Raw genomic sequence first — 15,600 nt, forward strand, 5'->3', positions numbered from 1 at the left:
GTGTTTGAAATATCCCACCTCATGTCTAATGTCTTTTACTGTAGATAAAAAAAAAGTGTGATACTGCATAGGCTAATTTACCCTTTCAAAAGGTAAGGATTGTACAATTTGATAGCTAGGTTCATAACTTCATTCTTTTAAAATGAGTCATTTTACTGGAGTTTATTTTTGAGCAAAGCAAAGACATTACAACTTGGGCTTATTGAAGTGTTTTTAGAACTTGTCCTGATTTTAATTCCCTACCTTGTACTTCAGTTAAAGTGTAGTTTTCCAAAACAGTTTGCTCAATGCCACCAATTCTCTAGTGCTTTCATGGGAAATTTTTTATACCTTCAGAATGTTCCTTTCACTGTTTAAACCAGATATTTTGTGCTGATTAATCAAGTTTCAGTAGGTTTTTTTAATACTGGAAGTAAAATCAGTGTGGGCCCGTGGGCTTCCATTTTACAAAGATTAGTTAGAAATGTGGGAGAAATGAAGAAGAGGGAAGTGTTCGGAAGCAGCGCAGAAGCATATAAGAGACAACCCGTGAGGTGGGCTGATTGCCCGGTGCTGTGCTGCAGTGCACCTGTGGGTGTCTGCGCTCTGGCCCTCCGCAGCTGCCCCCCTCCCCCGCCTGCGCGCGAGAGTCTGAGGGCAGGATTGCTCTGTCCACTCCCCTATGCAGCCATTGTCTCAGATCTGAGCTGATAGGGTGGCTTTTATTTTAATGGCTTTAATAAAACTTTTAGGAAAAGCATGTATATTCAGGTAAACCACTATGAGTTTTAAATTGGTAGTACTTAGAATTCCCAAGAATGAGACACTTTTTTAAAAATTGAGTTTATTGGGGTGACATGGGTTAATCAAATTGTACGGTTTCAGGTGTACAATTCTGTAATACATCCTCTGCATGCCACTCAGTCGAGTCTCCTTCCTGACACTTTGATGAGAGAGTGTCTGTAAATAAACTGAAGGTGTGGTCCAAGCTCCCGGACAACTTGACATTTCAGACCTGTCCTGCGGGTTAACATTTCACTTTCTCCTTCCAGTCCAATCCTTGCGAACTCCTCTTCTCAGCAGGGCCCCTCTTTCATAGAATAGTGTCGAGGGTAGTGGAGATGTATGTGTTTTGTAGTATGAGACATGTAAGAGCCTTGCTGATGATTCTTGGTGGCTTTCATTTACTCAGGAAAGAACGGAGACCTCCTCCCAACGACCGAAGAGGCTGAGGAACTTGAACGAGCCTTGCAGGCTGTAACTTCTCTCGAGTGCCTGAGTACCATTGGGGTACTTACCCAGTCAGACGGTGTGCCAGTCCAGGAGTTGTCCGATAGAGGAATGGGGGTGTTCTCCACAGGTACTGGAGCTTCAGGAATTCAGTCCCTGAGCCGAGAAGTAAACACGGACCTAGGGGAGCTGTTGAATGGGCGCATAGTCCATGATAATTTTTCTAGTCTAGAGCTGGATGAGAACCTGCTCCGTTCTGCTACCTTGTCTAACCCACCTACACCCCTGGCAGGGCAGATCCAGGGGCAGTTCTCTGCCCCAGCCAACGTCGGCCTTACTTCTGCCACTCTGATCAGCCAGAGTGCACTTGGGGAGAGAGCCTTCCCAGGACAGTTTCATGGACTTCATGATGGCAGCCATGCCTCCCAGAGGCCACATCCTGCCCAGCTGCTGAGCAAGGCAGATGACCTAATCACCTCACGACAGCAATACAGCAGTGATCATTCACACTCCTCGCCCCATGGAAGCCATTATGATAGTGAGCACGTGCCGTCTCCCTACAGTGACCATATCACCTCTCCCCACACGACATCTTACTCTGGTGATAATATGGCAGCTACCTTTTCAGCAGAGATGCCCATCATGGCACAGCACTTGCTCCCACCCCAACTTGAGGTGCCACTTGGAGGAGTTGTCAACCCCAGAACTCATTGGGGCAATCTCCCTGTCAACCTTGGAGATCCCTCTCCATTTAGCAACCTTCTCGACGCAGATGGACATCTTCTTTCCACTTCCCTATCCACGCCACCCACCACTTCGAACTCAGAGACCACACAGCCTGCCTTCGCCACCGTGACCCCCAGCAGCTCCAGCGTGCTTCCGGGGTTGCCGCAGACCAGCTTCAGTGGCATGGGGCCCTCTGCGGAACTAATGGCCTCCACCTCTCCCAAGCAGCAACTCCCTCAGTTCAGCGCAGCCTTCGGCCACCAGCTGAGTTCTCACAGTGGCATTCCCAAGGACCTGCAGCCCAGCCACAGTTCTATAGCCCCTCCTACAGGCTTCACAGTAACAGGTGCCACAGCTACAAGTACCAATAATGCATCCTCTCCCTTTACCTCCCCTAACTGAGTGTGTCTGTGTGTTTGCAGGCAAGTGGGGAACCTGGTGTTTTCTATCTTTGTTTCCTCTTTATCGCCCCTTCCCCTTTTCCTAAAGAAGATTTTAAAAATAATGGATGGGGACCCCAGGGGACCCCCTTCTCCAGTTAAACAAGTTGCCCTGCAGTGGACCTCGCTTCAGTGTTCACATGTGCTCTGCGCACCGGTGCTCATTCCCTCCTGGCAGGTTCACTCCCCCACGGTTTCCTCAGTGGCTCAGCACAGTGACTGCATGGAATTGACTTTCAGCAGCAAGTCCTAGAAGTGGAAGATACCTCAGATTACCAGTGCCCTTTACTATTTCCTAGTCTTCAGATCAATGCTTTCCATTCTCTTACCAGGTCTTTACATAGGTGGTTCCAGATAGAATGATCCTATTCACCAAGTCCTTGTGTGTGAGACGTAGCCGGTGGTGTGTAGAGGCAGGTCAAGGTTCTGACTTAGCACCGACGGCTAAATACCACGTGAGGCCAGGATTCCATTCCTAATTGTGATCATGTTTAATTAAAAAGAAAAAATTGGTCTTTTGACTGCCTATGTGTATGTGTGCACCCACACGTGTGTTTTGTGCAGGGCAGGAAACAGCTGTCCCATTGTTTCCTTTTTTTTTTCCGAATGAGTGAGTATATAAGGCGCTTTCTTCTTTCCCACATCTCACAGCCCTAGGGAGGTTGGTCGTTCTCACCCACTGAGTTAACTAAGTTTCCTGAATAGAGAGGGTGGTGGTCCGGTCACGGAGTAGCACAACCCTTTTCTGCTGAGTTAGCCAGGAACATGGAAGAGGTGAATTCACAACAGTGTTGTGGGGGGTGTCGTGAAAGGCTTGCCTGGAATGACTGTGGGGTTGCTGAGATACTGAGGTCTTCTGGTTATATTGCCTTTTTAGACATGCATTTGTTCTAAGTCCCTCTGTCTTGGAATACATTCGCAAGATGTAATTAAAGAAAATATTTGTGTGAAAAGCAGGATAGGTCAGATAGATTTGGAAGATGGCATCTGTGAACTTTTTGATCCGTCTTTTGCTTTTGAAATTTTCATGTTTACAGTAGTGCTTCTTTGGTAAGATTTGTAAAATGTTGAAGACACTTGTAGAATCAGTGTACCAGTTGTGAAGTGATATGTACTATCTGAAGGATACACATTTTAAAGTTTTTTCAAAACAGATTATGGAAATGAGACATAAATTTTACCCATCCTTTGGTACTTTTAAAATAGTTTCAGTGGTTAAGTTTTAAGTTTGGGAAGTTGTCTTAAAGTACCAAGATTTTAGGCTTAAAAATCATATTGGGTAGCTTAGCAAATTGGTGACTACCAAACGAGTATGTGAGTTTTCTTTTTACCTGCCTTCTCCCCTGCCTTCCCCCACCCACTTCCCCCAGAAGGGTGGAACTAGATTTTAAAGGCATCTGTCTCCTGATTTTGCTGAGACGGTTCACTGTCCCCTGAGATAACCATTGGGTATAAATACCTGAGTCTAGTCTAATTTACATATATATTTTAAAAGATAAGGTAGAGAGAATGTTCTATTAATGATGTGATATAATGTTTCATTTGTCAGGGAATATTTGATCTTAATTCCTTTTCAATAAGTAAAGATTTGGATGTATTTTCCTACTTCCTATATGTATTCTCTTTATGCCATGCTACTTTTAACCAGTCCCTTCTTCTGCAAACTTTTCTTCCTCTGCTTTTTAAAGGAATGATGGTGATCAGCAGGCAGTTATGGAGGGGAAAGGTCACACAACTGTAAGAAACCATTATATGCCCTATTTTGTATTTATTGAAGTTTCTTTTTGTGGGCCAAAAATATGTTTGTAATATATTTAGTTTTTTTTTAATCATGATAATTGATTGGGAGATTTATTTTTAATAGCTTTGCCTTTTTTGCAGATTGAGAAATTTCTAAATTATAAATTATGTCACAAAGCAAAATTATATTTGGTATCACCGTAAATTTCTATTCTGAATGGTGAGAACAGATCAACTGAACATTTCTCACCTGTGAAACCTATGTTAGTAAGCTTTTTTATTTTAATGTACTGTAACGAAATGGTTGAGTAGTTACTTCTGCTCAAAAGTGTCAGTTTGCTAAACTCTTTTCACACCCCATTATAATAAACAGCTCTCCGTTCCCAGCAGTGCGATTTTGTCTCCATCGTGTACGCGTTCGAGATTGCAGCAGAGCAGCGCATTGACTCTTACCAGCCTTTCTTTGACAGCAAAGGGAAAGTCACGGTGGTCATTTTCAGCTTCTCTGGCTATCTGTCCCTTGCGGGAGCTGCTTAAAATTCTTCAGTTATCAAAACTGAGTTTGCAGTGAGTTGCACATTTTATTGTTTGCAATTTTCTGTTTATGTGCATTTAAAAGCCCTTTTCTGCTTTCTGGTAAGGAGGCAAGAAGTGATCAGGAATGTTGCCAGTTACAGCTTCACACCAAAAACTTTGAGTAAATTCATTTTTGTGTAGATGCCCCTGATAATAGCTGAAGAAAGGGCATCCCGTAGACAGTGCCAGTGTAGGCTTGAGGAATTAGTTAAACAAAATTTCCCCTTCTCATTTCATCTACTTCCAAACAAATATCCGAGCTCGCGATTTGTTTTGCGCTTGCTGTTTCTTGAGTCCCTTTTCAGGAGAGAGAACCCCTGTGAACCCAGAGATACAGACACATTATGTTTTTCTCGTAGCTAAGGGAGCAATTCTGGTCTGTTAGTACTAGGTTCGCTATTAATATGTAGAGAAAGGAATGAAGTGTCTTTTACCCCAGAAATATGAAAATTAGTGTCTTTCGAAATAGCACTTATGCTATAATAAGGCAATACTGGAATCAAAAACATTTTCTATAAGGTCCTAATTAAGTGGAAGCTAGCTTTTATTCTTGTGTTAAACTCATGAGAAGTAGTGGCAAAGAAGGTTCATTCTATCTGCCGTTCTTTGGGACCATTTATAAAGGCCAGTTAGATTGTAATGTGATTTAATTGACTGAGTTGCTGCAGTTAATGGATATACTCTGTTCTGAACATCGGAATTCCATTCTGACCTATGATACTCATTGGCTGTGATCTATAGCATCCGAAGAAAAGATGTGTTTTCCTCTTTTTTACTCTCTACCTAATTGTTAAATATTATTTTAATTAAAGTACTTAAGATGTTGTTTTTTCCTCTGTTAAAAATGGCTTAGCAATTTGCACATCTGGTTAGGTTTCGTAGCTAGTAAACAATTCACAAAAGTTAATAGCAATTACACTTTACTCACCAAGTAACAGACTATGCAATGAAAAGATTTTCTAATTATCGTCACATAGCTTATACGGTGGAGGATTGTTTTCTCTAGTGAGCTACCGTGTGAGGTGTGACTGCTTTACAAACTCCTCCTGAGCAGTCCCATGTTGGTAGGCAGCGTGGCGTGTCTGGTGTCCCTCCACCAAGAGATAAGTTAGTGAGAAGCAGAGAGTAGGTGTGGAGATAAAGTTGGAAATATTTTTTTCTTAAAGCTGTAGTTAATGTCTTGAGTGGCTTCAGGCTAAAGAAAGCTAATACTTTATCTTTGCCAAATAATTATTTATGAGACTTATTTCTTAAATAGACCCAGTCCCTCAGCCGCAAGTTAGGAAGCATCATTTTCTGTGACTGACACTAAAGCTTTTCTTTACCGTTCTCAACACGTGATCCCAGCCGAGAGGAGCAAAGACAGTTCTTTGGTTTGGAAAGCGATGGTGTCTGTGCTACACCCTATCAACACAGCATTCTTCTTGCCGGACAGAACTTCAGTTTTTATTTGTGGGCACTGGCGTTTGCATGTACGCAGGGAAGTCCCAGGCTGGCAGCTCACGGACACCGGCCAGCAGCCCCCCTGCGGGTTTGGGTCGTGGGGGTGCCGGGTGGTTGGTAGGTGGGAGGCAGCTGCCCTTTCTCCAAGTTAGTTCAAAAGGTTGTTTGTTGTGGATTGATATTGTAAAAAGATGAGGCTATTAATAACACTAATTATTTAATAGGTTTAAAAGTCGTTAAAAAATTTTTTAGGTGTTTCCATTTTCTTCATTCTTTTTCTCTTTTGCCTTCTTTTAACATTCAATTAAATTCTGTTTTTAATCTGGTATATATATAATAATCTAATATTAATTTCTTCTAAATGGTCAACAGACCTCTCTATTTTATTGAGGCAATTTAAAGTATTCTTAGAAAGAAAATAGTAGTCTTACCAAACAGTCTTCATTTGTATCTCTTTCATCACCAAGATTTACATCACTTGAAGAACTTGTTTTCTGACAAATGTATTTCTAGGGGGTAGGGGTGAGGGGTGGGAATATATGTACATGATAGAACATAGGTCTTTTTCCCTCTCTCAAATCATTGAAAATAATTGAATCTTCACTGGCATTCTACAGAGAAGTAAAACAATGTAATGACTTCTTACTATCTTGAATTTTATAAGATTTCCAGTATATTCTGGAGAGATCCAAAATCCATGTTTAGTAGATGAAAGTAAGATTTTAAATGCTGTCTTTGAAAAGATTTGTAATAAAATACCAGTAAAGAACATACTCATTTCCCCCTAACCAGTGAGTTAGGAAAGAAAACAAAACATAAATGAATAGTAACGTCTCGTTAATGCAAAAATTGTGGGTGAAATTTAGAGAGCCTTATTTCCAAATAACAGAAATTCTCTTTTTACTCCAGCCCTTACTGTTTGTTAGTTTTCCTCTCTCTGCACTGTGACACAGAGCTAGTAAAAGGAAATATGGCCACAGAGAGAGCACATATTTAGTATGGCTTTCTTTTACCTTTAGGTCCTGGATCTTGGGAACGTTTGGTTCCTTTCACTGGCAGAATTTTTGGTGATGTGAAGTTTAGTCTGCAAAACAATCTAATAAGAAAACCTGTCTAACTCTTTCTAGTGAGCTCTGCAGGGCAGTCGGCTTTCCTTCCCTTTGCTTCCCTCTGCCTGCTTGCACGCCCAGCACAGCCCAGCCACCCCCCCCCCCCAAGTGTGCCCGCACACAAGACCCACGCACGGTCTGTACAGATCCTGGCCTGAGTAACAGAATCCTCTCTCACTCGGTTTTTGTTTTAATTGTTGTTTTAAGCTGGGGACCACTGAAGTAAGCTTTGTATGCACCCAAAGTTCCCCTTGGAAAAATTTTCAACCTGCAGTGCAGAAGGCTCCAGTCCAGCTAAAAGCCACAGCGTTGCTTTTGCTTGGGGATTGGACTGATGTGCCCTGAGTGGCTCCACCTGCCTCACTAAGGTCCAGTGGGCTCCAGCAGATTAGGGGGGGCGATGTCTTCATCCGCTTGGAAGGGCTGAATCAGTTCCTCTCAACAGTGATAGTTCTTTTCACTGTACAGTGTTGAGTATGTCTCAGGGATTCCTTGTGGAAATTAGGGCAGATTTTAAAATAAAAAAATAGTTTTCAAGAAACTAAAGGTGACTCATCATCGAAGAGAGCGCAAGAAAGAGAAAACACTTGGTTTCATAGCCCACAGTGTCTTGCATAGGCCTTTTTCCCTTTCTCCTTCCGCCTCTCGTCTCAGCTTCGGCATTCAGAATCCTTTCCCATCATGCACAGCTTTAAAACTTTTATTTAAAAATCTCCTTCCCCAATGAGCTTTCAGAAAACTTATTGTAGATTTTAAGAGAAAAGGTATATTAATTTATGCTATTAACATCACCTCATAAATTATAAGTTTTATACTAAAGCTGTATTGAGTGTAATGAGTTACGTTGCCTATGTGTTTAATAGCTAAAAAATTATATATGAGCTTTTTTTTTTTTTTGACAAAACAAACTAGTGAAGCACCTTTTTACACTGGATCTCTGCCGTGTCAAGGTGTATAGCTATCCTTTGCTACCTTGCAGATATAAAATAAAAGGATATCCTGGGGCCTCCAAATGTAGAACACCTTTAGACCATTTATTACTGCTCATAGAACTGTTGAGAATCATGTTTCTTTAGTAAATGATCTGTGGTTTACACTTAAGATGGCTAGACGCTTAGTTACAGGGTAAATAGAAATACATAGATCAAGTACAATTCCCAACTACTGTAGCCAGAATTTGTAAACTAAGTTTTTCAGACCTCTTTTATTTCCTATGGATTCATTCGTTAATTTACAGTTGATTCTGTAAGTTGGGGAGTAAAATAGAGAAATAATAAGTCTAGATGTTCTCAGTGTCTTATTCAGGAATCTTTTTATCCCTCCTCACTAAGGAATTCCCACTGTGACTTAAAAATAGAATTAAATTTCTTGTGTGCATGTATATGTTTGTGCTTTTACACACATGCAAAAATATACATTGGGTGCACGTGTGTGAGAGATGAATGTGTGCTTCAGTAAAACTAGAGAAAAGTAACAATGTATTGGAGAAATACGACTGACTTCGTGGAGGGTATTGGAATTACCCTCGCAGTGTCTCTGTTGTATAGACACACCAAATTCTTCATGTTTTCTTATGTGAAAAGGCTAGCTCTGATATCATGTGCATTTTATTCTGCCATTTTGATTAACTTATATTGCTCTGTGTTTTTAAAATGACATAAGAAACAGCAGGCTCTGAGACCAGCCTCCCACTTTTGAGCATAAAAATAAGACAGAACTGTGTTTATCTGTTGGGGAGATGGGACCAGAAATCAGTGAAACCTTTTTTTTTTTACATCCATAGATTTCTTCATATTCCGAGTTAGAAAATACTGTTGATTATCTTTTCTTGGTGAAGTTAAGAAAATTATAGGCCTTTCGTAAAGAATGCCAATTTGTTTCGAAGGGGCTGCTTTGTTTCAGGAGTTGGTGGGATCATTTCATCATGCATATCTCAAAACAGGAATTCAGTTATTTCCAAAGATGGACAAAAGTTACTCAGTTGTGCTATTATTTATGAAGTTAGCACTCCCTCCTCCCCCCACATTTTGGCTATAGGAAAAAATACGCTACCCTGGACTTGATTCGTATGGAATTAAACATTGCTGTATTTTGAGGTTTGCCATTTTGCTGTACATTCATTACTGGAGTATCTGGTGGTCTAAAATAATTAAAACTGAAGTTGTTATTAAATGCTCCAGTCATGTTTATTTTTAATACAAAAAAAATCATGTCCTTTGAACTATGTCAAAACAACTTCTAATAATACACCTGAGTTTGTAGTTACCTTTGAAGCCTCATCCATCTTATATATAGTCAAGACCTAGGAAAGCTTTATGTTTTTTTTACAGTTGTATTTTTTGCAGTATCTCCCAATTCCATTCACTCTTGTTTTATGGATTTTTAAAAATCTGCATATTTCTTGTATATATGCATGCAAATGAAAGAAGGGAGTTTGTATTGGTGCCATTTCTCCCTTCAGTTACTGATCAATGGGATTTGTGGAATAAATTCCCCCTAATTGAAGGGTGAAATTTGACCCTTTGTGTATATCTGTATAGAGATGTGTATATGGGACGTGGTGGCACTTTGCTGAATGTGAACTTGCCTTGTCAATGGAAAGGTTGAGAAGTATTATGTTTATTTATACATTTGTATAAATCTATATATACACGTATGTATATGTGTGTGTATAGATAAAGCTATATACATATATTTCCCTAAAAATGTGTGTGTATAATAGAGAAACAGCCTTTGTTAAGCAAGATTATACATCTGTGGAAAACTCTGGATGATTCTGTAACCAGTAGGAGGTGACCGTCAAGAGCCCGTCTTCATGGCGCACTAAGAGGGAGGAAATCCTTTGGATCATAGTCTTGTTCATGGTGATTGTCACTGAGTTTCTGTTAGAACTATTCTCACTTGTCAGTTCTACTGTTCTTCATCCTCACCACCTTCAAGGTCAGTCTCAACATTTAAAACATCATTGTGGTTTTTCTCCTTTGTTGTGTTCATTCTAGCCAGAAGCATCTGTGTTAAGTGTGTTTCATTAATTTCTCGGTTGTTTCTTTTAAAGATCTTTATTTCTGAAATGTCCCAGGAAATATAAATTTTGATAATATTTTCTATAGTAATTTTGAGAATCAGGCATTCATCTCTATCTCAAAAACAACCAACCAAAAGTCAACATTTAAACAGAACTCATTTGAAGATTTTTACCTAGATAATTTTGAGCCATTTTACTTAAATTGAAAAGGTTTGATTTTATGATTGATACTATTATTAGGTTTATTTCTCTTTGTCATTTAAAAATTTATCTTTGATTTAATCACAAATTGACCATTTTGTTTTAATGGAAAGCATACAAAGTGACATGTAAGCCTCTTGAATTTTATAACTCATTTTACTCATGAAACTGCTTTAGTGAATTCTTGAGCAAGGAATTCCACTGTGTTTCCTTTTGACTTGTCTCACGTTTGTGACATTGTTTTCACTTTGCTGCAGCTCTCTAGAAAACTTTGATCCCTATCTATTGTGCCTTTAAAGCTCTTATGCATACACAGACAAAAGTGTATTTATACATGTTGGAGCATGTGTACATATACTTTCCTGTATACTCACACAGTATGTCTTTAGTATGTATTGTGGGAGTGGATACATAAATATTCCAAGGCAATGAAATGTTGCTCTCTAGATATATATGTATATAAATGGTGTTGATATACTGTACATACACATGTATATGTATGAGTTTTAAATGGCAATCTTTTACATTTAGCAAAATGCTGCCCCTACTGGAATATTATTACTGCAATGGCAGTTGTATGTAATGATTTAAAATACATTATCAAAAATTATTTAAAGAACATTTAAAAGTCTCATCTAAAGACATCCACACGTTATTTATTTATCTTCCTTTTCCTTTTATTGTTGTTTTTTTTTTTTTTTTCATTGAAATGGAGGCTGTCGTTTTTAAGATGCCATCTTCCCCACGGGAGGAGAGAGCGGGAGACTCCCCTGAGGAGCCCTGTGCGTCGTCCCTCTTCCTGAACTAGCGGTGCCCCACAAACCAGCCTGTTTATTTCAGGTATAAAGCAGCCCTAATATTTCCATTAGTGTCTGTCATCCACCGTCTCCTAGATCAGCCGAACTCACCGGTTTGCCTCTCCTTTCATTAGTAAATAATGATCGTCCAGATCATTTTGCCTGGGGGAAGTTAACTACTCTCTTGCTGCAGGGAATATATCACCTAATTATCATTCTGCCTTTTTCAAAATTCAACTTTAAGAGAAGGCAGCACACTCATGAAGCTGCCTTAAACATGTTTTGCATTTATTTAATTACAGGTCTTCCCAGACATTTTTTAAAAAAGGAACTCCACGTGTGCATGCACGTGACATAGATTAAATTCTTATTCCCCACAGCTTCAAGTATTTTTCATTATATGTCAATTTGACACACACATACCAAATGAGAGAATGGTAAGAACTGTTAAACGTTTTATTTTGTGATGAGTTGGCAGCAGATTGTGTTGTAAGATGTTACAGAGAAGAGTGTGTAGATGGACAATCCCAAAATGTGAGATGTTAACAAAATACTGGCATCAGAGTACCCCTGAAGACTAAAGTAGAGGTCGGTGTGAGTGATTTCGGAGTGGCTTAGCTGGAACTTGATATCAGAAGCAGCCTTTAACAGAAAGCCTCTTGGCAATTGTATGGTACTAACTAGAGTACTGAAGTGTGAGTTGAAACCAAGTTGCAGTGGGAAATCAAAGGTGAGGTAGCTTATTTGAAACCAGTAAATGACAGGTTGCACAGTTTGAAATCTCAACAAAGTTAACTGCATGGTAGCAAGGACTAGCAGTTCTCAAAGCCCATCTTTTTCAGTGTTCTCATTTACCTTGGCACACAAGTATGTTTAACAGTCCATACATTACAGATATTTACAAACAAAAGTTGCTTAAAGGGAACTTACAAACTGAGAATCTTCTCTTTATGTGTGATGATAGCGGCTGGAAGCTTAGTTTTGTGCACAAAAGCTAGGAGCCACTCGCTCTGCACAGCCTGCAGGAGTGCGATGAGATGGGCGGGTCTCGGGAGGAGCCGCCCAGTCCTGAAGGAAAGGCGTGTGTGTCTGTGGCATTGGGTGTAGTGTTGCTGGGGGAACCACATCTCGGAAGGTGATGGGCTTTTGGTTTGTAATTTCCCTTTAAACAGGAAGAGATGGCTCACATTTTCCATATATATATCTCAATGAATGTACTGTATTACTGTTTTAAAAATTTGATGAAATAATAATGGATTGGTCTCCTTTTGTTATCTGGTCCTTGTTTAATTTGTTTAAGGGTTTTTGTATACAAAAGTTTACATTTTTATGTATATTTTTCTTGTGTAAAAACCGATGTAATATGTGTATAAAACACTGTATGTATTATCTGTATATAGTGTGACAAAATGATTTTTCTTTCTTTCTTTTGGATGTATTAATAAATCTTGCTGTGAAGTATCCTTGTGTTTGGTGTAATTTCCTTTCCCTAAATATTGATGGAAGCTTCTAATCGAGGGTAGGTATTTAGAGTAATTTTTCTTTAGATCTTTTATTTTTATCAAGAACTCTAGGGCCCTGGCTGGTGTAGCTCAGTGGATTGAGCGTGGGCCTGTGAACCAGACAATCGAGGTTCGATTCCGAGTCAGGGCACATACCGGGGTTTTAGGCCGGTTCCCTGCAGGCCAGTACCCAGCAGGGGACGCATGAAAGGCAACCATACATTGATGTTTCTCTCCCTCTCTCCTTTCCTTCCCCTCTAAAGATAAATAAATAAAATCTTAAAAAAAAAAAGAACTCTAGGGAAATATATACACATTTATGGTTAGACAGTGATTATAATACTTACAATACCTGTGGATCAAGTAAATGCTGTCCAAGGTGACTTTGATGTGGTAGCCAACCTTGAAATCAAACCAGAAGTTGCATTTGAAATTGTTATATGCTATAATGGAGATTTTGCAAGCTAATTTCTATTCATTTAATCAGAAACCCCTTCTCTCCATAGCTTCACAAGTATAAAAACAGTTTTGTGCTGTATAACAAAAATTAAAGAACAAAAAATCTTTGATATTCTATCTTGCAGGGGGCATCCAACCTTTTGGCATCTCTGGGCCACGCTGGAAGAAGAGTTGTCTTGGGCCACACACTAAATACACAAACACTAATGAAAGCTGATGGGCAAAAAAAGGTTTTAAGTAAGTTTACAATTTTTTGTTGGGCTGCACTCATAGCCATCTTGGACCACATGCAGACTGCAGGTTGGACACCCCTGTGTGAGGCATTGCCAAGTCCCTTCCTTGTATCCTTGGAATTTTACTGTAAAATAGGTAGATTGAACTTTTCATTTCCTGTGCTGTCTTTTGTTGCTGATGGATTTTGTGTTATACACAGAGGCTAGGACACAATTTGCAGAGAAAAAGAAGTAATGTAATCACAGTCCATTTGTAGAGGTTCACTATATATATATATATATATATATATATATATATATATATACATATATATATGTATGTATATATATAGTGAGATACACACATATTTTTTGGTGGGGCATTTGGATTTGTTTTCCTTGGTCATTAATCAAGTGATGTTTAAGATACATTCTAAAGTTGTACTTTGCTTCTCTAAAAGGATTGAGACATACCCAGAGTTGAGTTAGGAGTAGGCTATACGATAGGCTAGTTAAGAAGTAAAAACTAGCGGCAGTAAAAACAGTAAAAATGTAACGGAAGGAGGAGTTCAAAAAAGCTTGGAAACAGACTGAGTATGGCCGGGGGTGGGGGGGGGCAGGTGGGACCCCGGTTGGGGTCAGAGTTTGTGAGTTCCTACACTGCCTCTTACCAGTTCCTCTGGGTCTCTTCAAATCTGCATTCCTTCTTTAAAAAAAAAAAAAGAATTTATTTATTTATTTGCAGAGGGGCAGGGAGAAAGAGGGCAAACATCAATGTGTGGTTACCTCTTGCATGCCCCCTACTGGGGACTTGACCCACAACCCTGCAAATCAAAAGAGGCTCCGCCCTGGGTTTCTGGAAGAATGCGGATGCCAATGGCAGAAGTGAGCTGCACCACTCAATTCCCAAAGGTTTTGGGAACCAGTAAGTTTGAGCTGGAAATAGGGGTGTCTTGGTGAGATGGCCAACAGGCTGCTGTTGTGAGGGCTCAGAGGACAGCCGGCTTCACATAAGGATATGGAAGTTAAGGGCATAGAGTTCGAGGGCTGTTGAAGCCCCCTGTAAGTGATCAAGGACCAAAGACAAGGACAGGTTTTGGAGAACTGCTGTATGTAACCTGTTTCATTTACAGGCCTAGAAAGAGCTCACATCCATCATTTCCCCGGTTGGGGACTTTACTAGTCCCCAGCTAGTAAACAGGACTGATGGTATTGAGGACAGTCAACTCCCCTTGACCCTGACCCTGACCTGGTGAGGACCTGTGACTGTACTCTCATCCCTCACTCTCCATTCTAATGATTTGTTTCTTTCACTTGGACATGTTCTGGTGTCTGTATGGTTAGACCCTGAAACCCCAGCCCCTAGCACAGCATGCTTGGCCATAATCACACTGTAAACATTACTGAATGAAGTTACTACTCTGAAGAAGTTCCTAAATAGAATGGATGCAGCCCTGGCTGGTGTGGCTCAGTGGACTGAGTGCTGGCCTGTGAGCCAAACAGTCACCAGTTTGATTCCCAGTCAGGGCACATGCTTGGGTTGTGGGTCAAGTCCCCAGTAGGGGGCATGCAAGAGGTAACCACACATTGATGTTTGCCCTCTCTTTCTCCCTGCCCCTCTGCAAATAAATAAATAAATTCTTTTTTTTTTTAAAGAAGGAATGCAGATTTGAAGAGACCCAGAGGAACTGGTGAGAGGCAGTGTAGGAACTGGTGAAGGCTGTGGACTTTGGAGCAAGATTTCCTTGGTCCTAATCACTCACAAACTCTGAGCAGGGTAGGGTAAGCCCCCCAAACTCTCCCTGCTTCACTTTGCTCCCCTCGTCCATAAAATGCCCTGGGAGGTTTGCGTGACACGACCATGTAAAGCACTTAGAATGGTCCCTGGCACACACTAACCACGTGATCAGTGGTAGTTACACTCCTGAGTAGAGGGAAAGACTGAAGATGCAAACAACGTAGACCAGCTCCGAAACTAAACATCTAGGGGAAAGAGGAGGAAAAAATGAACAAAGGTTAGCAGTGGAGAAGGATGCAGACGGGCAAGGAGCTTGGGCAAGAAGTTTCTGGTGATATTAGGGAGTGATTTTTGTAATATACAAGAGGCCACAGGTGACCAACCAACAGGGTTCCTTTTACCCAATTAAGGTGCAAAATATTC

General features: G+C 40.3%; 1 protein-coding gene across 1 annotated transcript in view; it reads left to right on the forward strand.

The window, feature by feature from the left end:
• The window catches only part of INO80D (INO80 complex subunit D), a 69,481-nt gene extending 56,769 nt beyond the window's left edge, over positions 1-12,712 (forward strand). The window contains exon 11 of the mRNA XM_053656823.1: positions 1,172-12,712. Within this exon, the coding sequence (XP_053512798.1) occupies positions 1,172-2,337 (1,166 nt within the window). The 3' untranslated portion in view covers positions 2,338-12,712. The remainder of the gene's footprint in view (positions 1-1,171) is intronic.
• Positions 12,713-15,600: the final 2,888 nt, after the last annotated feature.

This window comes from Artibeus jamaicensis, unplaced genomic scaffold, assembly GCF_021234435.1.
Source record: "Artibeus jamaicensis isolate MK-2021 breed Jamaican fruit bat unplaced genomic scaffold, CSHL_Jam_final contig_1015, whole genome shotgun sequence".
NCBI classification, from domain to species: Eukaryota; Metazoa; Chordata; class Mammalia; order Chiroptera; family Phyllostomidae; genus Artibeus; species Artibeus jamaicensis.